The sequence below is a fragment of the Chanodichthys erythropterus genome, chromosome 8 (assembly GCF_024489055.1).
Source record: "Chanodichthys erythropterus isolate Z2021 chromosome 8, ASM2448905v1, whole genome shotgun sequence".
Classification (NCBI taxonomy): Eukaryota; Metazoa; Chordata; class Actinopteri; order Cypriniformes; family Xenocyprididae; genus Chanodichthys; species Chanodichthys erythropterus.
The window spans coordinates 8,065,423-8,092,126 of record NC_090228.1 but is presented as its reverse complement, the minus strand read 5'-3'; the positions used below and the strand labels follow the sequence as shown (position 1 = coordinate 8,092,126).

Sequence of the window (26,704 nt, the reverse complement as noted above, 5' to 3'; positions counted from 1 at the left end):
GCTGTATCATGTGAGTTAACCACATTCATAATGAAACTTAACGCCTAGGAGTTTCAAATGTATTTACTTGTCTACACAGTATGGTACTGTGCATATGCATACAATCAAATGCCTAACTCTTTTAAAGACAAAAAGAGATGGAAAATGAGTGTGTGTTTGTGTGTGTGTGTACTGAGCCCCCGCGTCTCTCAAAATGAGGGCAATCTCCATTGCCCTCTAGCCCCTCGGCTGCCACATGAATGAGAAGTATTCATCCACCAGCTGGCCGTCGGAGCTTTGCGGCCATACGCTGCAGGCATGGGGACCGGGCTTCTGAATCCACGGACCCTGCCACCCTTTCCTCGGCACAGAGCCGTTTATAGTCAAGCCAGATGACCAGAATTGGGGAGTCATGGTAACACAGAGCGGCCGGCGTATCACGCCATGGCCCCCTTCTGCCTTATTCTTCCTCATGAATAAGAATCTGTACTCTATTGGTGAATATTTCTAGACGTCCGGCTGAGTCAGTGCATTTATCTAAGGCTGACAGAGAGCAGATCTGTTGAAGGTAGGCCACCCTTTTTGACCAACTTTTTTTTTTCTTTTTCTTTTTCACACTTTGGCTTGTTACTCCAAAGGCTTTATATATAGAAAGAAGGTGCACCGGTATTTTTATGAATGGGAGAAAGTGCAATGTGCAATATGGTGGAATAAGTCCTGCCTTTTAAATAAGAGCCAATCACCAATTGGTAAAGTCATCACATCACTGCACCTGCCATTAGAAGCTCTGGTTCCAATAGAAACAGTCAGACGCGTGCTTTCTATAGCGACATACACTTAGGACGGCGCATCCGCATTAGCTTGATCCACTCTGAAAAATAACTTTTTTTTTTTTTTTTTGTCAAGAATCGAGAGTTTAGAAACAAAATTTATAAGACAGTTGTCAGATTTCATTGGTGATTTCAAATGAAATATATAAAATTTTATCAAAAATTTGGCAAGCAGCTTAGGAGCTGCACTTGCATGCCTGAGAGGCGTTTCAAAGATGGCTGCCGAGTGAAATGACTTGTCTTAAAAGGACTTTGGTTACTTGTCCTGCACTATTTGTACTATTGAGTCTGATGAGAAGAGAATCAAAGAATTTAACAATTCTTGTTCGAGTCATCTTTAAGTCGGCATGAAAAGAAAGTTGCGTCCCAAATGACGCACTATACACTATGCACTTATACACTATGTACTTGTGCACTATGCACTCATCCATGTAGTGCGTGAATTGTATAAGGTTATTTTGTCATTTAACAACGGAGTCCGATCCTCCCTTCCCCTCCACTACACAAGTAAAGCTGCGACAGTATGAGTGCACAAAGTGTCCAACATTCCACACTTTGTTTTTTCCGTTAATTTAGTGCATCATCCGGGTATTGAAAGTGCACTTTTTCTTTTTGAAATTTTCTGTGTGAACGCACTACTCGCACTATTTATACTTAAAAACGTCATAGAATAGTGCACAAGTACGCGAATTGGGACGCACCTTTAGTCTTTTCTTCCCTTTTGTGACATATGAATGAAACTGCTTCTCAAACAAGAAAAAAAAAATGTAGGGTGGGACTTGATTTTGCCCATCAGGAAATAATTGGATGGTTGTGGTTTGCCATTGGTGGATCTCATGTCAGTGAAAGGTTGCCCCGCCCTCTCACCAGTAAACACATTATCAGAGAAGAGAGATGTCGCTGCAGGCAGGGAAGTTATTTTGAATAAAGATTACGAGGGTACATGAATTAAAAAAAAAAAATAATGATGTGCATTGATATATCACGTATAATAAATGCTGTAGTACTTCAGAAAACCACACAGAACACCATAGCAACCACATAGAAATGCACTAAAAGCCACTCCGAACACTTAGCTGATGGGCCCCATCACTTTGGAAATCACTGGGGCCCATCAACTGTTTGGTTACCCATACTCTTCAAAATATCTTTTGTGTTCAGCAGAAGATTCATTAATACAGGTTTGGAAAACTTTAGAGTGAGTAAATGATGACAGAATTTTCATTTTTGGGTGAATTAACCCTTCAAGTCTCTCAGATAATTGTAAGTTGTGTGTGCTTGATTTGCTAAATTGTCATTTAATAATAAGTCATTTGTCCTGTAATCGTGTTTTGAGTGTTTTGATTCAAGAACCAGATTACTGGACATCCACTCAAAACACCATTGTTTCGAGGCAGCAAGTTTTACAAGGTCATTTTTTACAAAATGTAATAATCTAGTTTTACATAGAATTATTTTAGATGACTGGTTCTAAGTTAAAAATGTAGCTCATCATACTGCAGACAATCATTTTAACATATACTCTCAACAGCACGCAGGGGTTAAACAAGAAAACAGACTGGCAGAGCCAGAGACAACTCTCACAATGAGTGTGCAACAGAACAAACGCTCTCCTCTTTTGTTTAGGGCCTCTCTGTTTTCAGCCGGGCTCCTCCCAAGAAAAAGCGACAAGAGAGAGCAATAGAAAGAGGGCCGCAAGAGGGGGGAGAGGAAGGGGGGCTGTACGCCGAACCCCAAAAGACATTTTCATGGATGTCCACTTCTAGTGAAGCCCACCCCAAACTCTGGACCTCTATTTTCTCACTCTGCACACCATGGACAATCTGGATTCTCACTCAATCATGTCTTCTCCCTAGAGCCTCAACTCCCATTTCCTGTTTTTAAACAGAAAGCCCCTCATCCAGAGAATCCTATTCACCGCCGTTCTCCTCGCAGGGCCTGGAAATCAAGTGGACGAGTGGCGTTGCACAGTTTCACAACAGACGCTGGGCGACTCCACCCTGACAGCTCACTGCCCTCCAACTGATGCAGTCATTCTGGCTCAAAAATGGCAATTTAGGGATGGAAGAAACTTGATACCGTGGGCTATATGACTGATGGAGACTAAGGCAAAGGGCCCGAAACGGGGACAGTTGGACATGTTCTGAACTGGTAAACAAAACACTGAGAGAGGTTATCTCGTTTAAGAGCGCCAGCCCTCTGGGTGTTAAGTAGGCACCACTTCAACAGCACTTCATAAAAATCCCTTGAAACATGTCCAGGTTCACATTCACTACATGGTTTCAGAGATGTGATACCTCTCAGAGACATGTGTCAGGTAGACATAAATATAACAGGACTTAGCTAAGGGATAGTTCACCCAAAATTCACTCCAAACCTCTTGAGCGAACATAAAATTATGGGGGTCGTTCCAAACCTATATGGCATTCTTTTTTCTGTGGAACAGAAAGAAGTTATTTTAAAAAATGTGCTTTTGCCAAAAAAAATTATTTTACAACCTCATATTGTTTTAAAACCATTTGAATACAATGACAGTCAATGGGTTCCAATGGGGTTTCGGACCCCACTGACTTTAATTGCATGGACCAAAAAAAAAATACTTTGTACGAGCATGTCTGCTAACTGCTAAGCATTGTTTTACATAGTTAAAAGCAACTTAACTTGTGAGACATTGTCAAATGTCAACAGATGGGAAACATGTAGCAACACTTTCACTCGCCGAGTCCTCACAGATCCGACTCTTGAATGTGATGTCAAACCACTTCCACGACAGCACAGCATTATAACATCACAGGTCTGCCCATGAAGCAGCTCAATCAGGACCATTCAATCTGATTTAGTTTACATTGCATGCTACAACATGAATGATTGCTGCTCTACTTTAATGTTATTTTTAGCAATTCATGTGTATTTATTCTTGGATATCATTGGACATAAAAAGAGCAAATGCCAGACTTCAGGAGAGCTCAGTTTTTTTCTCTCCACACACCTTTATTGTAACGTGAAGGTCTGCTTACCAGATGCTGAAAAGCAGCAGCAGACTTGAAACAGGAAAGGAAGACATTATGCAGAGCATGTAGCCTTTCAACATCCTGCCAGACTAAGCGTACGGCCACATACGAATAGCTGCATCTCACGAGTAACAAAAACCAAAGACCTATATGTACCGAACAAATCTTGAAGCGGGCCACTGCACAAAGCATGCAACTTAACATGCATATTCGTCTCGCGAGCCCCTGATATCGTCGTTAAAAAGGGGTCTCAACATGTTTTTTGTGTGTGTGCTTCATAAATAAGGAATAAGACATGCACAGAGGCAGCTCTCTAAATAAAGGTTTCAAAGGTTTGATGCGAGTTTCCAGCAACTTGCTTTCTTCAGATGAGTGTTGGTAAATTATGCATGCTCACCAGGACCATTATATGGCACGAATCTAGGCCACTAACCAAAACACTCAACCTCTCGATAACAAAACACACTAAAGACGGAGGATTTCACAGATACTCAAAACTCACTATATTCATTCAAATTAATATAAGTATCTATGACTTTCTTTTTTCTGTGGAACCCAAAGAAGATATTTTGAAAATATGTTGTTTCCTCATGTTGTTTCAAAACCATTTGACTGTCTTTCGTATGTGGAACACAAAAGAAGAACTTTCACAATGGATTGTGACTTGAAGATGTCATGTCAAAGGATGCAAAAAGAAACATCATCTGGTACTTTTCCTCATGCAAAGTTATAGTATAACTTATCGCAATATGGCCCACAAATAACGTGGACCACTTTTATGATGCTTTTATTGTGAGTTTACTTCTTTTTGGATTCTTGACATTTTCAATCACAATTAATTTCCATCGCTTAGTCCAACCAGGACATTCTTTCAAATGCCTCCTTTTGCATTTTGCAAAACTATTAATGCCATACAAATACAGGACAAAATCCTGACACATTTTTCTCTTTTATGAGGAACTATTCCTTTAATAATGCAAGCTGAAACAGTACTAAAACCTAGCCTGTTGCCTAACAAGACAGCATTTTGTGTATCACAGGTGCCCAAGCATATTGTCTAGGTATGCAACCTATTAGGTTTAGACACAACCAAAAGCGTCTGTGCCATGCTCCATGTTGTTGATGTTTGTTGACATGTCTTAGGGATGAACTGGAGCAGCTTTTGCATTTCTATTTAACTCTACAGACGCATAACATAACAGGCTGTTACATGACAAACACAAGTGGCAAAGGTTACGCAGATAGATCCCTGTTAGATCAGTCACACCCTGGCAAAACAACAAAATAGTACCCGCTGGCAAACTTCTTATCATGAATCGTGTAAAAGGGCATATAGACAGTCCAGTCTTCGTGCAACTTCGGTCGGGTTCGGCTTTTGAGTTCGGGAGTAAAGATCCAGAGGCCTGGGACATCCGCGGCTGATAGTAACTCGCCCATCCCAGGCCGGAATCAGCTGTGTCGGGACTGCGTCCCTCTCCCTCCGCCTTCTGCTGTGTTTACCGTGAATAAACCGCGACTAATACACTCCAATCTAACAGATCAGGAGGAGGAGGAGGGGAAGAGGAGGAGGAAGAATCGCTTGCTGTGTGTCTCTCTCTCTTACCTCTCTTATCGAGATCGTAGCCGACTACTACGAAGTAATCGGCGAGCCTAGTCATCTTATCGAGATCACGGCGACAGGCCTCGGGGGTGACTGTAGTCTTTCCGCTGGCAGACGATATTCCGATCACATTGTGAAGGCAGCGGCGACAGCAGCATCCCTCCAGCAGCAGCCCGCCGCCATACTGTCGCTGTGTGTGTGCCGTGCCCTGACAGCGCTGTGCGCATGCGCCGTGAGCTCAGCGAAGGCAGGGAGGGGCGCACTGTCAGGGAATGTTGCGTAGTCATTCATTACAGCGCGTGTACAAGATACACTGCAAAAAATATATATATATAATAATAATATAAAAATTCTACAATTAAAAAACATGTTAATTTGTTAAGTTACAGTTACGTATACGATAAAATTATATTTTAAAAGGCTTTACGTAGAGTAAAAATGCATAGGCCTTCTTGTTCAGTAATTTTTGTGTTTTTTTTATGTTATTTTACCTTAATATTTTTTGTACGTTTTTAAAAGCTCACACAAAAAAACATATATTATCAAGAGATTTTATCAACAACCTGTTGTGGATAATTGTAATAATGAGAGAGATTAATATGTTTAAGATTGAATGCATGCAAATACAAAGCAGACAAATTATTTGGTGGCATGCAAAAAAAAATACATAAAAGCTTTCTGGTGAATTTTAATTGATCAAAAGCACTTATTTTTGTTCCTAAGACTAAGGAGGAAAAAATATTTATTTATTTATGCATAGTGACATTATTTTCATGATAGTTATCTAAGTTTGCAGATTTCTTTATCTCGGTTGAGGTCAAATTAACCCTCATTACTGCATTTTGTCTTCTTAGGTAGCTGTATAAACCATAGTGGTTCTAGACCCTAATTAGGGGGGCTTCAGTCACCTGCCTTTTATCCTAGCCCCCTAAAAATCTGCCATTAGCTCAGCTGTCATTGTACAGAATCACACTGACTGCATGAACACGTGGCGCAGTTAGTGGATTTTGCTATAAAGGTTCAATGTTTGGACAGTTGTTGCATAAATGTTACAATTCCGAGTTTCATCACAGAGGAAAAAGCTGAAAAGGCCTACCGGATAACCCCCTTATCCCACAATCTGAGGCCTGTGTCCTTGCCTGTCAGCATCGACACGCCTCCAAAAGAATTCCAACACTTCCTGTGTAAAGTCCTTTGACCCAGAGTACTTATCACAGCAGAATTAAAAACATTCACAGGCATGTTATACTGTCAGGATGCCAACTCTGAATTTATCTGAAAGTTCACAGGAACAACAAGAGCTTTCCAATAGACAGTAATTTCCCTAGGAAAATGCGCAAGGGAGTTGGCTGTGTATATACTAGAAAAAGTATTAAAAAATATATATATTTATATATATATATATATATATCTGGGTGACTATATATATATACTTCAGTGACTAGAAAAAGTATAAAAAATTATATATATATATATATATATATAATTTTTTATACTTTTTCTAGTCACTGAAGTTGTTGAAGTCTGAGAGATCCCCAGCCAAAGGAGTCGTGTAATTTCATCGAGTCAGGTAGATCACATGACACTTTAGTCCTCCATTGTGGCAGCCCAAAAGAGGAAATTAATTAAAAAAGTAGAAAGTCTGAAAAGGGGAGAAAGACAGAAGAGTGGAGTCAGTACATTAACAGTAATGAAGTCTTCCGTGCAGCTGGGCCACCTCCATATCCAGTTCTCAAAAGGAGCCTAAATCGAGCCAAAAGGGCAACCATGCACTGCACCTGCACCAACCAAAGAAGCATGAAATGATATTTAGCTTGCAGTATAATTCTACCTGAACAAAACATGCTCATATATGTCCTTCTCAACTATAGAAGCTGAATAATATTCTTATGAAACAGAAAAGTGACAAGTGAAGAGATCACAGGAAGAGTCGTGGGTTGTGCTTTGGTCCTTTGGTCGCCGCCATGTGACAGGAAAGGCAGATAGACACATGTTTCTAAAGGTAGCGCTCTGTGTGTAAAGGTGTCTGGGCCTCCATCGCATGACACGTAGTCTTTTGGGAGAACATGAAGCAGAGCTGTTTTTGGCCGGATTTGAAAGTCACATGACATCCTGTCAACAAACCAATAGACAGGAAGAGGTGTCTTGGCTGAGTGAAAATCATAGGTCATCTCAGAGCATCCTATTCCTTATGTCACAATCAGGACTGTGAGGAAAACCCTGCTTAATATTGATAAAAGTGTTTTCGAGGCTAAGTGTTTGATGCTTGAAAAAGAAAAATTGTTCTTATTATTATCTTAATTAAAAGTTTTAATGTGTTTTTCAATGCTCAATGTGACATTTTTTTTAAAAAATACACGTATTATTTCATAAGAATGTATGTTTTACATCTAAAAATATATAAAATACATACAGTATAATACATATACAATTATATAAATACAAATGTTCAGTATGCATATTGAGTAAGGCATAATGTGCAGTCATTATTACAAAACAATAATAAAATCACCCCAAGCAGGGTGATTACTCTTTTTATCACCCTGAAGTGTTTATTTTGTGCTAATGACCAGCTGACTGCACTGTATCAATAAAGGACCATAAAAATATTGATAGTGTTGACATTATTTTATATGTGAGAAGACCGCATTTCAGAGATATATATATATATATATATATATATATATATATATATATATATATATATATATATATTATATTTAATATATATATATTATATTTAATATATATATATATATATATATATATATATATATATATATATATATATATATATATATATATATTATATTTAATATATATATATATATATATATATATATATATATATATATATATATATTAAAAGACCAGTATTTAGCTGCTTTGATCTTTACTTAGATTCTGTTCTGTTTATAGTAAATTCAACAATTATGAGTTTCTTACATTTCTGTTTTGACACCAAACATAAAACATGAAACATGTTGTTTACAGAAGCAACAGATATTCCATCTTAACAATCTATGTGAGACTGACAGGAAGTGACATTTGACCAAATTCATTGACAAATTTGCATGAAGAAATAGGCATTGCATAAAAAATATTGCATAAAAAAATGTTTTTTCTCCTCTATATCAAAAGATTGTATAATACTAATAATAATATCTTGTTGAATGTTTATTTTACACTATTTTATTTTGTATTAATATTGATTCATTTTTATTACTATTCTATTACTGGCACCTTATTGATATTTTGGCAATATTGTATCCAAAAAAAAAAAAATGTTAGTCATAGCAAAAAAAGAAAAGGTTCTATACAGAACCTTAAAGTGTTCTGTCAGATGCTTCATAAACAACCTTTTAGGGGTTCCATCATTTTAATTAATTAAGTTTTAATTCATTTTTAATGTAAATTAAATGTTATGAATTAAACAGCTCATAAACATACTTAATCACTAGAAAAATATAATATTAATTATATTAAAATATAATTTAACTCATTAAACATGAAGGTATTATGCAATCATTTAAGACATTTCTCATTATATATATGTAACCCCTCACCCAGGTCCTACTCGCCCCACTCTGAGCAGGCCTCGAACCTGGGTCTCAGGCGTGGAAGTTGGACGCTCTAACGAGGAGGCTAAAGGCTGCAACTTCTACCATCAGTCGCTAGAGGATCTCTTGAGAACAGAGAAGTGAGGTTTACTCGCACAACAACTAGCTGGCCTCCGTTTTAAGTTTGGAACCACTAAGATTTTTAATGTTTTTAAAAGAAGTTTCGTCTGCTCACCAAGGCTACATTTATTTAATTAAAAATACAGTAAAAAACAGTAATATTGTGAAATATTATTACAATTTAAAATAACTGTTTTCTATTTGAATATATTTCACAAAGTAATTTATTCCTGTGATGGCAAAGCTGCATTTTCAGCATCATTACTCCAGTTTTCAGTGTCACATGATCCTTCAGAAATCATTCTAATATGCTGATCTGCTGCTCAAGAAACATTTAATGTGTACAACTGTACAAAATATTTGTGTACAATATTTTTTTTCAGGATTATTTGATGAATAGAAAGTTCAAAAGAACAGTGTTTATCTGAAATCTAATCTTTTGTAACATTATAAATGTCTTTACTGCCACTTTTGATTGATTTAATGCATCCTTGCTGAATAAAAGTATTCATTTCTTTAATTTCTTTTCAAAAAAATAAAAATAAAAATTCTTACCGACCCCAAACTTTTGAACGGTAGTGTATAATGCTACAGAAGCTTTGTATCTCAGATAAATGCTGTTCTTTTGAACTTTCTATTCATCAAGGAATCCTGAAAAAAAGTACACAACCGTTTTCAACATTGAAAATAATCATAAATGTTTATTGAGCAGCAAATCATCATATTAGAATGATTTCTGAAGGATCATGTGACACTGAAGACTGGAGTAACGATGCTGAAAATTCAGCTTTGCATCACAGGAATAAATTACTTTGTCAAATATATTTAAATAGTACACAGTTATTTTAAATTCTAATAATATTTCACAATATTACTGTTTTTTTACTGTATTTTTAATTAAATAAATGTAGCCTCGGTGAGCAGACAAAACTTATTTTAAAAACATTAAAAATCTTAGTGGTTCCAAACTTTTGGACTGTACTATATATATAGATATATATATAATGTGTGTGTGTGTGTGTGTGTGTGTGTGTGTGTGTGTGTGTGTGTGTGTGTGTGTGTGTGTGTGTGTGTGTGTGTGTGTGTGTGTGTGTTGTGTGTGTACTTTAAAACAGAGGCTAGAACCTAATAGAACCCAAATGAACCCTTTTTCTAAGTGTACTTTGAAAATGAAAACAACAACAACAACAGGCAAACCACATGGATTACACTGCTAATACACTAAATTAAAAGTGAAAGCCTAATAAACTTGGGGAATGTAACCAGCACCTGCCAGATCAATCCAGTTCAGTGTCAGGATGGGAATATAACAATGAGTCATGTGATGATGATGAAGTGACAGGATGAAACAAGGCGGTCAGTGTCTGTGTTCATACACCAACATTCATTCATCTTTTATAACCGCCAACTATTTGATCCACTATCACACAGTCTCATGTCTTTGTTTTCATTCATTTCTGAAAATATACATGCATTGTTCCCCTGCAGTCACACCCAAACTCAACCGCTCAAGCAGACTGCCATTCCCACACACACATCCAAGCATAAGTATATAGCATAGATGCACTGGCTGATGGGTAATAGTAACAGAAACAGAAGCCCCGTAAAACAAACATGACCGCAAACTGTCCATCCCAGCAGTACAAATAAACTTGATCGTGAGCCATAACAAACCAGTCGCGTTCTCAAACTTGACGTTTGGCCATCGTAAACAAGCGAGTGAAACAAGCTCAGTGGGAACAAGCATGTTTTCAAATTGATTTAGCACAGGGATTTACCATGGGGAGGAGGATGAGTGAAGAGACGTCACTGAGATTTCAACAAAAGGGATGTCATTGGAGAGGTTTGTTTTTGTGTTTGAGATGTTGTTTAGTTTAAATGTAATGAAAATTTTCCCCATGGAGATCAAATATACTATTACTTTCTGTTTTGAACCCCGAAATCTCTCATTACATTGTTGATATTTATTCAGTGTAGGTATAAAAAATGTTCACTAGGGGGCGGCATACAAGAGACAAGAGATACAGGAGATCTATCTATCTATCTATCTATCTATCTATCTATCTATCTATCTATCTATCTATCTATCTATCTATCTATCTATCTATCTATCTATCTATCCATCTATCTATCTATCTATCCATCTATCTATCTATCTATCTATCTATCTATCCATCTATCTATCTATCCATCTATCCATCTATCTATCTATCTATCTATCTATCTATCTATCTATCTATCTGTCTATCTTACAGTTATGTACAGTTTTTCTTTTACAATCAACCCATTTCTTAATACATTTATGTTTTTCAAAACTCTTCACACAGTTCTCCTAACCAACTTCAGCTTGGCACAGCAGTAAATTTCACATCCAAAATATACTACAACTACCAAAACACTTCATGCAATTCTTTTTTATTTCAGCTATTGCAATTGAAAACAATCATGTCATCATAGGCAGCTTGTGTGTTACGGTTTGAACCGGATTCATTGGCTGTGGTGTGTGTATTACTCATGTAAACTAATTGGCACATACAGCTGATGAGAGATCAGAGTTACTCTCATCTGTGATTTGGCTCCAGTTCACAGTTCTGTTGTCACATGATTTTTCACGATTATGTAGCTAAATGGAGGCATTTGCCAACCTGATTCATTCTCAGACACGTACAACTTGCTGGTCTCTAAGAATTACTTGTTCATCATTCACCTTGATTTATTACACTTTATAGTCACTTTATTTGTGTTTTCCAATAACACACAAATATCAATGGAAAAACAAATTTAATAAATGTCCAACACTGACCTGAATAAGTGACATTCACCCTGGAGCCGTGAGACATTTCTAAGAAGAAAATGAAGAGATTGTGAAGAAATGTGATTAGTAAACTAACCAATTTTGGTAACACTTTAGTTTATGGTCTAATTCTCAGTATTAATAGCTGCTTATTAGCTTGCATATTATTAGGATATTTGCTGTATTTATAATGCACATATTAATGCATTATTCCTACTCAATAAGTAAACTTAACTACCTTACTAACTATTAATAAGCAGAGTTTATTGAGGGAAATGTCATAGTTAATAGTTAGTAAATAGTGAGAATTTCATATAGCTAAAGTCACCATGAAGTGAAAACAGACAATTCTTGTTTTAATGGAATATTGCAATATTTATTATAAATTATTAATCCGTGCACATCATTATTTTTATGATCTCTCTTCTCTGATGATGTGTTTACTGGCGTGAGGGCGGGGCAACCTGTCACTCACATGAGATCGACCAATAGCAAACCACAAACATCCAAAATCAAGTCCCGCCCTACATTTTTCTCTTTCGAGGAGCCGTTTTCCTCGGCTATACGTCACAACAGGTAATATTTTACCTTAGAGTGCTAAAAATTCCCTTAAATCTTTTGTGTATTTGTTATTGATGGCACGGTTGTTGCTCAAACATGGACAAAATGTCATTCAGAAGCTAAAATTAAACTTACAAGAGCTCGTGACACCTTGATTGTTCAAGGAAAAGGGGGGAATACCACGAACATTTGAAGTTCAAAGTTTGTTTGTCACATGCTCAACTGGCATTGAAATTGCACCATGCATGACTGTGCGTAAGAGATCAAAGGAAACAAAAACAAAGAGTAAACAAATACTAAATAAAAATAATAACAGTTTCCCTATTCATAATAACATATTGCTGTGAAATGAATGCATATTAGATAAGCTTATGTCATCATTGCTGAAGAATATTGAAGAACATAGACTCACTATTGTACAATTCTCCATTCAGACCTCTATATATAGAACATTTTTGTACAATATAAAATGACTTTGCAGATAATATCACAACAAAAGTGCAAAAAAAAAAAAAGTGGTTGCTTTCTGTGACACAATTAGAAGAGAATCAATTATCACTAAAATGCACATTGATTAGTAACATGCGAGGGTGCGTCCTGCCCTCCTGAATTTCTGGGGAAGTCAACTGGTCTCTAAAGCATCCTTATCCCCTCTGCACACTCATGCCAATGGTTAGAGATAAAGGGGTTTAGTGAGAGTGTTAGTGAAATGGTAAAACTAGGTGAAAAATGCTGTTACTGTTTCCACATCATCAAAATGCGGAGGATCAGTACCACCATACGTTGCAATGCAATAACTGTATATTGCTTATCTCATGAAAATATAGTTATAAGAACGCCTGTCATATCATTTATTTGCATACATTTAACGAGCTGCCCAAAAAATTAATCAAACAAGTTATGCGTAAAAGTAATAAATGCATTTGATCACCAATCAAGTTTGGCCATTTATCAAAATGACTCAGAAGCTGCATGAATAAGGGACACACCTTACTGTAGTCCCGCCCAGTCATATTTAAACGCTTCAATGTCAGCTGAACCTCAGACTTCAAGAGAGCTTGATCTTGGCGAGCGCGTGCGCACCCGTGGGAAAATTCTCAAGACCATTTTGCGCGTGGCACTAAATCTAAACCTGAGATAAAGGTCAGTAAAGTTTATATGTATGATGTACAAATATAGAAATAACATACTCAGAATGTAGACTATTCAAAAAGGTAACTAAGGGAAAGGTGTAAACTGTAATTAGTTGGCAACTAATTAGTGCTGATGGACTAATATAGCTACTTCGTGCACCACTCTAGATTTGTACTATATAATATTTAGTCATATAAATGTATGCATTTAACGATATTTGATGCACAGCAAATTGCTAGCAATAATGTGTTATTAATCTGCGCGGGGGGAAAAATCTAGTGGGCATCAATTAATATTTTCCTTCTTTTCATTTTATGAACAGCTGAAACACCACGGTACCCTAGAGTTGGAGTTTTGGTCCAACTTGGAAGTTTCAGTAGTTGGAAATTTAATACTGTCCAGGTGCATTGGAAGCCCCCTCCTGACCAAGGGGGCGTGATACCATTATTCGCCCACGATGAGAGCACTTTTCCCGGTTTTTGTGTGTTGCATCAGCCTACTCTCCTCACAACTGTTGGCACTACCGGTGACGAGAAACAGGTAGGAATTTGCCTGTTAAATACCTCAGATTTGTTGGTTTGTCTATTTAACTTTTTGTTTTGGGTGCTCATTATTTAATATAGTAGGTAGTAGGTTGCCTAAGTGTGTTTTTGTGGTGAAGTAATCTTACCAAGCTCTGAATGATGAATGAACGGTTGCGCTTCGAATCTTTTTAACGAATCCGCTGAACCAGTTTACAAAACCGGTCTGAATCATAGGTCTGAATGATTTGTTCATTAATCGTCGGCTCCCGAGTGAACAAATCACTGATTTAAAAATATATATATATAAAAAAAAACGGTTTGAAAATATGTTACTTTACTTTCCGAATCGCAGAAATGGTAAAATTGGGTTGGTTTTGATTTATAGCAGTTTTTTAAATGACCAAAAACATTTTGTTCAAGCAAGAAATGTAAATTTATGTCAGTATTTTTTATTATAAATGTAAATTATATTAAGTACTTTATATGTTTTTATGAACTAAATTAGGATACATGAAATTACATTAAATACCCTTATAAATAATAAAACACAAACAGCAACAAAACGGCTTTATTTAAATGTTTTATGCCGCGCTGGTGAATCTTTCAAACGAACCGTTCAAAAGAACCGAGTCGAACTCGCAAATTCAATCTTTGCACCTTCAAAAAGTTAAACACCTGTAAAAAGGCACACTTAACTAAAGTTTTCCGCAATATTTCGAAGTAAGCTGGCACCGCAGATGTATTATATGCAAAAAGAGTTTATTACACAAAGAGAGGATGTTGTGTCGCGAGAGATAATCGTTGCAGTGAACAAGGTCAGTTAGGATGGTAGACGTGACTGTATAAACGCACGCATCCCACCATTCACCGGCACAGCTGGCCGCCTGCTTCTTGGTAAAGTAACACTTTACGATAATAGTTCATAAATATAGCCTATTATAAAACGCTTAACAGATAAGAAGTTCACATACATTCTCATATAAAAATATTTGCACAACAGTAACTATTGAATTCACATTGAATAATGATGTAAAGAGTCACAAGACCAGAGCTGTTAATTCCAGTTGCGCCTCTGAAAGATGACGGCTGTCAGTAGAAGCATGAAACGTGGACATAAATGTAGGCTAATACTTAAATTGTCGATTATTAATGTTTTAATAATGAATATGCATATAAATCATGATAACAATGCAAATCGAATTTGAGGGCAGTGGGGAAGCCCAAAATCTAATTTTGGATAAGGAACTGACTGAGTCGCATTATGAAAATTTCCAAGTACTGTTACTTGTGCATTTATTATTGTATTTTCATTTCCCTTTCCCCACAATTGCCTGATAATAAGAAAAACGTCAAAAGTTTCTATTATATCTCATTACTGTGGAATCAATATTTTGACTATGGTAGTTTCCCATCTGTGACCAGGAATAAAACACTTTCAGTAACTTTTCTGAACCTTCATTAGAAAAGGCATGCAGTTTGTTTACAAAGAGTGTTATAAACTCAGATAATAAGACAATAGTAATACAATAATAGTAGTTTTACCGTATACAGTGTGACCTTTTACATAAGGTAAGCAGCAAAAGTCATTGCATCATACAATTTTTGGCTCCTACCCTCACAAAACAAGTCGTTAGTCAATTGGTGCTCATCATGTGATTAACAGAATACTTTGTGACCGTCTTCAGAAGCGACACAAATGAATGTACAATGTGTTGGTTTTTTTGAGCAGTGATAAACATTTGCTTCATTTCTGAGTCAAGGTTAGGCGCATAAGAAACAGCCTGACTGAATGGTGCTGGAAATAGAGTATAATTCCTCAACAAATCTGACTAAATGGTAATTTTTTTTTTTTTTTTTTACCAGACAGGTGTGGTACTTCAGTTATACTGTATTTTTTTCCAAATGCACATTTGATTGACAGCAAATCTCTGAAATAAGACATTAGGGTAGTTATTCGTGAAAACCGCAACTTAAACGTATTAAAGCAATTACATGTTTTGACAAGCCACTATTTCTGGCTGATGGCTGATGACAGCAGTCAAAAGGAATGAAAGTGTCTGTGTGCCCTCTTCTGGCTGACACCTGTATTCTGTGCTCACATCTGTTTTGCTGAACCGTGCATTTCTCTTCGTCTTGTTGGCCTGAGGAACAGAAAGACAAAAACTGATACTTCAGGCTTTGAAAAGTTGTAATAGAAACTGAATGCCAAAATTTTTTTCCAGAACGTATTCTTACCTTTATAGCAGCTCATTAATATCTTGTGATGCTCTTTTCCACCCAATAATGTCACGTGACAAACCATAATGTCAAGAGAAGCACTGTATTAGTCCTTGACCTACATTATTTAAAGTATAATTGTGGCACATGCATTTCACATGCTTTTCTGCTGGTCTGTGCAATATTTGGTGAGGCCTGATATTGAGTCAAAGACATCTGACTGGTTGATTTACAGTTACAAAGCGACAATAAACAACTGATAAATACTGTGGTGTCAGACCGTTTCTGATTACTGCAATAATGTCAGGCACTTTTAAAGACACAGTTCACCTAAAAATGAAAACTCTATCATCATTTATTCACCTTCATGTCATTCCAAATCTGTATGAGATGTTTAGTAGGATGTTCACACTGCTCTTCTGCATTCAATGAAAGTGGCTGGGGGCTTCAAATCTTCAAAAAGCCTGATAAAAGCGTCATAAAAGAAGTCCCTATCTCATCTCTGACCTTACAATATCTCTCCCTCTCCTTTTTTTTCTCTTAATTTGCCTCAGAGAACTCTATGTTCTTTAAATGGACTCACTCTTTGTTCGATAACCTTCCATGTTCACAGAACATACAGCAACCTTTGCGATATCAGTCAGGGATATTTATTGTTTAACACACTGCATGCTGTCCCTGAATCGAACATGGTGGTAAGTGAAGCCCGTTCTGGTGGATTTTGGTCTCTGAAAATAGCTATGCAAACATAGCCTAGTTTTCTCCGTTACATAATATCTCGAGGTTTAGATCGTGAGAGAATGTGCGGAGACAGGAGCCAAGCCGAACGTACATTTAAAACAGCAGATCGCCCCATTGTGGTTCCAAAAGCGTTTTCACAGCAGTGCCATATAGAACAACCATTTTAGGTTCCCCAAAAGAACCTTTCAATGATCAGTTCTTAAAGGAACCATTTTTATGTTTTCTTAGTTCTAAAGAACTTTTTTTTGTCCACTGTAAAGAACCTTTTGTGCAATGGAAAGGTTCCATGGATATTAAAGGTTCTTCATGGAACACCAATGCCAGTAAAGAAGAACCTTTATTTTTAAGAGTGTATCATCTGCGCTCCATAACTGAAGTGAACACCATATGGTTCAATGCTGTGATTGAGAGGATAGGCTCTCTGCATGATAATTGACTGAAATATGGGACATTTGGTCATCTATAATCAGGATTTAAGGAAGTTGAGGTTCCTGTCTATTATGTAGAACCACTGTCAATTAAGTAAAATAGTATTTGGTTTTCATATTAAGCTACAAATTGACTTCCTGTTTTCAATGCTGGAGGAAGCAAGTCCTAAATACTCACTCAAGGGGAAGCGCACTATCTATGATATGTTGGTTCACACACAATGGGAATCTGGGTCGGTCATGTTTGGACTTGAATTATGCAGTCCTCCATTTACAACATAAACATTAGCATTTTACACCACGCCGCTTGGTCATTATTGTTAAGAGCCGAGAGGGAAAACTCATCCGTCAGGCAGAATTCCGTTGTGGATTAGTAACTAAGACCTGAATTCCTTATCCTCATCCTCAAGCGGCATGTTTCCACTCTGAACAGAAACCATAAAAAAACCATAAAAACAAACACACAAGAGGAGGGAGGACTTAAAAAGCACCCAATCAATGCTATAAGCTAACCATTAACAGACTTAAACTTTCACTTTTTTGAGTTTCACTATTGCTATTCACAGTTTAACCCTTAAAGTGCCATTTCTCCAATCAATATCCAACAGTCAAGTATTGCATGGATGCCTGGTTTCATGAACTAACATAGCACTGGTCACTTTAATTACTCAAATAATTAGTTGCCTGAACCATTTTATTTATATCTATCACCATCTCCCCACCCACATTTACTGAATGTAGATTAACAGAGTGATGTATGTCATAAACTAATATTATTAAATATTTGAACACCTTTCCAGGACCATGGTCCCAACAAAAAATATTAATAAATATTAATTAAAAATATTTAAAATCATATTAAAATGTAACATACAGATATAAATACAGTAGATATAGAATTAAACATATTAAATTAAATTTTTAACACTAAAAACGTAATATATATACATATAAAAACTTAATATATACAAATACTACAAAATATTTGAAAACTTCTCTAGGCGTGTAACCGCCATTGACATTGCAGGTCCCCCTAATACTAAGCATTTGTTTTCATCCTACTGCTTCTGGACATAAAATTCACAAAATGTGCCATATGACCAGGATAGAAGCTGGTTTTAATGGAACAAACATCTCATAGTAACCAGAGAAGGTCACTTGGTTTGACACATGGTCACTTTTCCCATTGTATAATTACCTTTTTCTGTCCAGCTAAATATAACTAGCTGATGACCAATTCACAAACAGCCATGACCAGTTTCAGAGAGGTGCAAAAATCACAGCCTTATGGCAAGAACAAACAATAATACTGGTTTGACCTGAAAACATCTGACCTGCCACTCTCAGTGGAGGATCAAGAAGTAAATCACAATCAAATATCAGATCTCCTTGTTTTCCCACAAAGTCTTTGTTCTCACAAGACTTCACAGGGTTTTCGTGGCAGTCCGCCAGTACCAAGCCTGACAAGAGATGTGCAGCACCGAGCATGTTGCATTTCAAAAGATTAAATCACTCAGACACAAAGTCCACTATCAAAGACTGTAGGCTTGTACTTGCGGGACATAACCAGAATGATTGCTCATTTGATAAAGCCTCAACTTTTATTCGACATAAAACTTGACTGCTCCTCTGGTTTCTGGGAGTGCCTCATCTTTTCAGCGCACTGCAGAACATGATTACCACCTTTATCCCGAGATGGGTTGAATTTCGAGGGCGGCAGGTGCTAATTTTTCTGGCTGAACACTATGCTCAGAGTAGAAATACCCCAGAATCACAGATCCTATTTCATTGTGGTCTGTTGGTTAAATGTCGCCAGGTGAGATTTTTAATTAGCACGTCTGTTCAATTACATGTAAAGTGGCAGCCCTTCTAAAGTTTATTCACATTATAACAGAAGGATCACAGTAGGATGGATAAACTCAACATGTCTAGAAACAACAACTACTACAAGAGTTGGGGAAAGTTAATTTTACAAGTAATGCATTACAATATTGTGTTACTCCCTAAAAAAGTAACTAATTGTGTTACTTAAGTTACTTTTCATGGAAAGTAATGCAATACTTTGTGTTACTTTTTCTCAGCTGGGCTGGTTTTGCTTGTTTGTTTTTTTAATAACAAAAAAGGTTACTATATTTGTGGCAAATATAAAGGCTTTTTCTCACCATAAGTGAAATGAAAAAGGCTGAAGGAAATGCAAATTCACGCCTGTACAGTAGAGGGCTCCGCACTCTTCAACAATAAAAACAAAAAATGAAACACAAATGTGATGTTTTTCTAATATAATTTTTGCTTATCAGTATTGGATCATTGAATGTCAGCAGCAAAGACATTGGTTAATAAAGTGAGATTAAATACATAAAGTATATTTGTGTAATTTAACATTTAATTATTGCAGGTTTGCGTAATATTCTGAGTTTGCATTTCACTGTTTTTATTTATTTTGAGGAATACTGTTTTTGTGAAAGAGACCTTAGCAACCCCATAGCAACGCCCTAGCAACCTCCCTAGCAATGTGAGTTTTGCTGGTGGCATATTTAGGATGCCATTTACATTTTAAATTATTTGAGAAGTATAGAAGTGTGATAATGGAGTCTCAGAGAAGGTCAAAGAGCAAGTGGAAGTCTACAGGCAGCTTATCTCTGCTTAAGCATCTAAAAGTCATAGTTGGATCAAGCTCAAAGAGAAACTAATGCTCACTGGGCAAGCACTTTGCTTTGATCATGTGAAGTTGCTGAATACTCAAAAACTGAAATACAGCATAACATATTAGACCAGTGGCATTACAATAAAACAAGGGTGAAATCACTATTCATCCAAGCCACTTTGGGCAGATAATCATTACATTTTAAAGACGTGGTATTTTGGTTGACCACAATGCAAAGGAAAAAAAAACTTGCTGGCTGCATAGTTTGCAGACTGAGCAAATAATATTTCTGAGGAAAGAAAATTCATGTTAAAGATATATATATATATATATATATAAGTAATATAAGGATATTATGTTATATTTAAAATATTTTTTATATTATATTAAGAATATAAATACCAAATAAATAATAAAAAAAGGCCTAATTATTAAACTTTTGGACAAAAAAGTAACTGCAAGACTGATATTTCTGGAACGTTGAGTTTTTAAGCTTTCGAGAACATGCAAACAAAAATGCTAAACACATGTCTGGCAAAGTCAGCTTTAGTCAGCAAGCTTTTTCACTAAGTTTAGCATGACACTGTGAGATTAGATGGTGTGGTCCAATCTAACAATACACCCTGTCATTTCTCAAATTTCAGCTTTAGTGTTTTTTGTATAAATGGGTTGCCCTTTTACAGTTATGTTTTCCCACTTTTTTAAAATCATTTGAAAATGAAGTACAAAAATGCAGGGATCTTTACGAATCAGAAGGCTTAAAATTGCCACCGTTTTGGCATGCACCTGCCATGAGCTGCTAACTGCTGCTTGCTAATTCTAAGAGCAAGACCTGAATTAGTGGCCTGTGCAAAAACCAAAAGCCTCAGTGTTCAGTGTGATAATCAAACAGAGGGCAGATGGCCTCAGCCATTACAGCAAAACCGGAGTAAATCAAGTGTGTTTGCCGTACACTGTGTCCCAAAGAGTCAAACCCTTTTTGAACAGTGAGCAGCTGACATATTTAGAAGTGTGGTTGCAGTAAATATTTGCATGGTTGACCAAACTGCACATTTAGTATCAGCAGTAAATGATGCTTAATGTTGGATCAAGCCTATTATGTGCAATAAATAGTTGCATAAAACTACCTTCACCATAAAATGTGCCATTATTTTTGAAATTGTTATAGTTTTACAACCAACATTCTTCCACAAGAACAATAAATAAAAAGTGTGGTTTGTTTTGAAAAATGATTTTATGACATCCTTCTTTCATGGATATTGCACTTGAAATATTAATAGTTTTATAACATAAAATAAGACAATAAATTAAAAATACATAAATGATAAAAAAGTAAATAAATTATGTGTTTTTTTTACAATTATATTTATATATTTTATATTATAAATACAATTATTTTATTTATATTTATATTAACTTTTTTTTTCCAAACCTGTTACTGTCTGCATTTCCATTGCGGTCTACAGTACGTAGGACTGCGCAACTTTCCAGTTTCCACTGGATTTCATCCTCCACATATAAGCTTAATAAAGCCTGAACCTCATCGTCAGTCCATCGGTCGTATTTTTTATTTTTATCTCCATTGTTGATTCGAATGGCAAACAACTCTTACTGCACGCACTGCAACTGACTTTTAAAAATGGTAATTGAAATAAAATGCTGCATGAACTCAACCAATCAGCATGTTCAGCACCAAAGTCCCACCCCCAAAATTTCCGGAACTTTGAAAAAGTACTACCTCGTGAGCAGGGACTTTCTGAGAGGGAAATTTTCGTATAGACCCTGGTTCCTGCGGTCAAAACACACCATGTACCACCTCAAAGTCCCTAGTTCCTGGGGAACATTCTTGCGGTGGAAACGCAGCTTATGTAAACTGATTATATAATAATCCTCACAATGTAATTTTTGACTACAGAATGGATCTAATATTATTCAGATTGACCAATCAAGTATTCCAGAGTGTGATAAAATAACAAATTCCTGTTCAAGTACAATATTTATAAGTCCTATCTCTGTCTCATTGCAGGTTGGACTTCATGGCAAGACGCCATCAGCTAAGAGAGGAAGGCCCCATCTCTCCAGATGTGCGTCCAAACACTGACCATGGCGTCTCCATCGACCGCACCATTCTGTGGAGGGCCATCCTTTCCAGACCACCACCTCCAGACCCACTCTATGCAGGTCAGCCAACAGCAGGAGAGCCCAGCGAAACGGCTGAAATCCCCAAACAGAGAGGTCGTCGTAACGTGCATTCGAGAGGCCATCACAACCACCACGCCCAGCTGATGCGCGTTGGATGCGTCCTCGGTACCTGCCAGGTACAAAACCTCAGTCACCGCCTCTACCAGCTGGCCGGCCAAACTGGACGTGAAGAATCCCCCATTAACCCACGCAGTCCACACAGCTATGGATGAGTCAAGTGGGACATCCGGCTAAAACTAAGACCAAGAAAACTGCGTTACACATATCTGTCCTGGTATTTGTCTATTTTATTGCGATACTGCTGTAGTACTCTTTCCTGCTCTCTGGTTTTCTAGAGTGTATACTGTGCCTTTTTGGACAGAAAGGACCTCTTGTTACTTGATGGCAACTTTTGAACTCGGTGCCTCTGAAACACTTTGACTCTGGCCTCTCATTTTATGGTACTCAAACAGATTCTTTATTTTGATATTGTCATTAAGTCTCCAGATAAGACATTATTCCGGTTTATGCCGCATTACATCCAGACATATCTAAGGCTGTTTACTTCTACACCACTGATCAAACACGCTGAGCCTTTAATGTGGATTTCATCAAGGTGTGCGATCGGATTTCTGTCAGTCTGAGGGCCGTGTGTTCGAAAAGACTCTGAACTCTCCCACCTTTTCTCTCCAGTGCACTTTTAAAAAGAAAGCAGACTTTCTCCGATGGCTTCAATGACCAACTGGTTTAAGACCAACTCACATGAATAGTTACTGCAAGTTTGGGCTTAAACCTTGGGTTTTAGACAATGGCGAATTGTGAATTTACAAACACAGTGGTCTTTTGATTGAACCCGCAAACAATATAGTAGCAATCGCTGCTGAATCCGGATTAACACGTTGCTTTACCATCCACTTTGAGGTCTGGTGCCTGAAATATTAGACTTCACGTGATTCATAAAGTCACGAGAATGAGTTATAATCTCCAAGGTCTCAGTTTCCACTCTGACAGAATCCTGCTGGGCTTTGCCACATTTCATAACAGAAGCAAGACTTTTGGAGCATTCTTAAATGATGGCTATAACTCACCCATAAATACCCATAACCAAGGTTACAGCTCCATAACAGAGGCTGAATGGCTATTTGAAAACCATTTCTCCCATCTTGATCCCCCCCCCAAAAAAAGTAATCATTTACTCACCCTCATGTTGTTCCAAACCTGTATGACTTTTTCATTCTCCGCAGATATTTTGACAAATGTCTCGCTTTTGTCCATACAATGCAAGTCAAAGTGATCCAATGTTGGTTTTGGACCCCTTTGACTTGCATATAGACAAAAAAGTATTCTTAGTAAATTACACATTCTTAATAGCATAAACGCCCTCAAAAATATTCTCAACACACATTGACTGGCGTCATTTAAGTAATTCACCAGATCATTCTTGAAGCTCTAATTAAAGATTCTAGTTATACCAAAATATGAGGCGCGAGCATGCCAAAGTCTTTCGGGAACATGGCCTTTCAAAAACACTCTCCATCCGTGTCATGTATTTTAAGAATTCCCTTTTGTTATAATAATCATGTCTGAATACGTGGGTGGATACACACACCAAAAATACCCAGCAGACACAGGAAAAGTAGCCGTAAAAACTGACCGATTTAAAACTTTTAGAAACTTTCCCTGGCTTTTGGGGGTCTGTGGATGTCGGGGGAATGCTGTGAGACATCAAAGTGCATGTCTGAGGATTAAAATAGCAGAAGTAATCCTAAAAATCCCACTTAAACATCAAATACTCAATTTCTGCAGGGTGTCCAGGCCAAACTCTCAGAAAGCATTAGGTTTTCCCACAATGTTTTGTATGTTATAGGACAACTTGCTTTCAAATCACTCCAGAAAGGCAGAGAACCGACCAAAAAACCTGAATTTACTTGATACCTTTCTGTGCATTCAGACTATACTGTTATTATCTTTACATAGGCTTGAATTTCAATTGGATTTGATGGTGTTGATAACTGTAAAAGTCTTTCTGTTTGTCATGGCTGATTCTAACAATGATAATCATAGGAAATAGTAATAATCGCTGGTGCTTTGACGCTAATCTGCTCGAAGGCTCTCTATATATCCGACACCATTCTCTTTGCTGTAATCGATCTGATTAATGTCTCGTGACTGATCATTAAAAGGCTTTTAAACTGCTGAGAGCCTGGTTAATCTGTACTTTTTGTGTACATGCACAGGGAGAGCCTCTTTACCTGTCTTATGTTGACATATATTGATCACATTCCTCTTTTTTTTTTACTATTTAACTATCTATTTATTTATTGTCGGATAAGTTGTTGTGAACGTCTTGGTGACATGGGTTGGAACGTAACAAGTGCGTCAGTATCTGGCCCTGATCGTTTTTTGTATGCGTGTGTTTTTGTGTGCTGTCCCTGTGTATTGCGTATTTTCATGACCTTTGTCCCACTTTAAAGTTTTACTTGGTTCATTAAGAATAATACAAACATTAGCTTTCACGCTAATTCGGATGAGCACTGGGCACTGACTGTCTTCGTGATGAAGGAATACAAAGAATATTATGAATCTGTGACCTTTAAAGACGTGTGTATGTGCTTGTGTGTGTGTGAACGTCATCCTGTCCATGAGCATAACCTTAAATGTTTTAGTTGATACAAAAGGTCAGTTGTGTTGTTACTACCATGCGAAGCACTTTAAAGCAGAAGCATGTTTCTATGTTTGTCACTTGAACTTCAGATTTGTGTTATGTATTTGAGCAGGATCTGAATGTATTTTAAAGGGCGTTAGCACACTGAATTAGGACTGAGGTCAGTATCATGTACGCTATCTTTTGTGAATACTATTATTAAGTCTGATATTTAAGTAAATGTATTTATGTTTGCATTTGTGTATCTATGTCACCAAAGACGTTATTTATCACATACAGTGTTTTCTCACACCTCAAGAGAGGCGAAGATTATATTTTGGAAAGATGATAAAATTAGTCTGTCACACCCATACAATGTTCTTTTTTGTTTGTGAAATAAAGCACTACGTAGTAGTGATCTGATGTAAATCTGATGTGTTGTTCTCTTTGAAATGTGAACAGCGGTTGTTTGTTACTTCATCACAAAACACAAATTGAAGAGACAGTTCACCCAAAAACACTTACACTCAAGTTGTAATAAACCTGTATAGGTTTCTTTGTTCAGTTGAACACACAAACACACAAAAAAATATATATTTTGAATTTTATCTTACTGATTATTAAATCTTACTGACCCCAATCTTTTGAATGGTAGTGTAATAGTACTTTGATAATCATAAAATGATGTACAATCACATGGGTTGAAGATTCCAGTCATGCCAGAGGTCTAAAAAGATCTATTATTCCGACACTTTTAGCTACAGAATAAATGCATCATAACTGACAAATAAGCCTGTAAAAAGGAAATTTGACAACCCAAATCATTTGACTTTCCATGATGGCACATCCACACTGATGTTATACATCCACACTGATGTTATACATCCACGCGCTCGTTATATATATATATATATATAGTAGTCAACATTTGAAGTGGATCAAAAAAGTTTATCGAAGTTGTCCTAAGAAGAAGGTTTCAATCAAATATACAATGTGTGTGTGTATATATATATATAAAATTATAATTATTTATAATTTTTATTTCAGCATTTTTTTATTGTACAGAAATTAGCCCATATATCAAATCATGTTCACTTTTCACAGATTTGCTTAAAATATAACTCAGGTCCTCTAGTCACCTTGTACTGCAGTTAACACAAAGTTATGTAACGCATGACCGCCAAATACTAACTATTAGCAAATATGTCTGTGTCTGTCTGCAATATCTGTCCAAGCTTATCCATTATCTTTATGAATCTAAAGAGCACTGGAACTGCTCGAACATATTCCTGTAACTCACTACAACACCCAGATTCACAAACTTTATAACAAACTTTATCTCTCAATGCACAAATAAGTACTAATAAACCAATGATGCCCCTTGGCAACAGACACAACAAGTTAAAACATTGGATTGAAGTTAGCAAGCCAGTAAAATGCAATAAAACGTGGACTGTTTCTACTTATACATCAAATTCACCACCAAATTTCCACTCAGACAGGAAGAGCTGATTTCTAACAGAGCCATTAATAAGTGACCAGGCAACTATCAGATGAAGCACGCAACTAACAGCTGTGCAGATAGAAAAAGCAGGTCACTGTGAGATGGGTAAACCAATCAGCTGACCGTGTGATCGGGTGACCACAGCCTTCATAGGAAAAAAATAGTATTACTTACAATGCTGATATGAAACTGAAGAATTTTCAACTACATATAATATGCTAAATAAAAATTT

General features: G+C 36.7%; 2 protein-coding genes across 6 annotated transcripts in view; one reads left to right on the top strand and one right to left on the bottom strand.

Moving 5' to 3' along the window:
* Nucleotides 1-5,623, bottom strand: part of sbf1 (SET binding factor 1) — a 61,564-nt gene extending 55,941 nt beyond the window's left edge. For all 5 annotated transcript variants that reach the window (XM_067391701.1, XM_067391705.1, XM_067391703.1 and 2 more), the window contains exon 1: nt 5,424-5,623. In XM_067391701.1, coding sequence (XP_067247802.1) covers nt 5,424-5,478 — 55 coding nt within the window. In that variant the 5' untranslated portion in view covers nt 5,479-5,623. The remainder of the gene's footprint in view (nt 1-5,423) is intronic.
* A 7,884-nt stretch (nt 5,624-13,507) lies between these two features.
* adm2a (adrenomedullin 2a) lies at nt 13,508-25,386 on the top strand. Its single transcript, XM_067391700.1, has 3 exons — nt 13,508-13,598; nt 13,912-14,129; nt 22,170-25,386. The coding sequence occupies exons 2-3, from the start codon at nt 14,047-14,049 to the stop codon at nt 22,555-22,557; spliced, it is 471 nt and encodes a 156-aa protein (XP_067247801.1). The 5' UTR covers nt 13,508-13,598; nt 13,912-14,046; the 3' UTR covers nt 22,558-25,386.
* Nucleotides 25,387-26,704: the final 1,318 nt, after the last annotated feature.

Bases quoted from the DNA above. Each gene is read 5' to 3' on its own strand.
- adm2a (XM_067391700.1), top strand. From the start codon at position 14,047: ATGAGAGCACTTTTCCCGGTTTTTGTGTGTTGCATCAGCCTACTCTCC. The intron at 14,130-22,169 runs GTAGGAATTTGC...GTCTCATTGCAG, and splicing joins CTACCGGTGACGAGAAACAG to GTTGGACTTCATGGCAAGAC.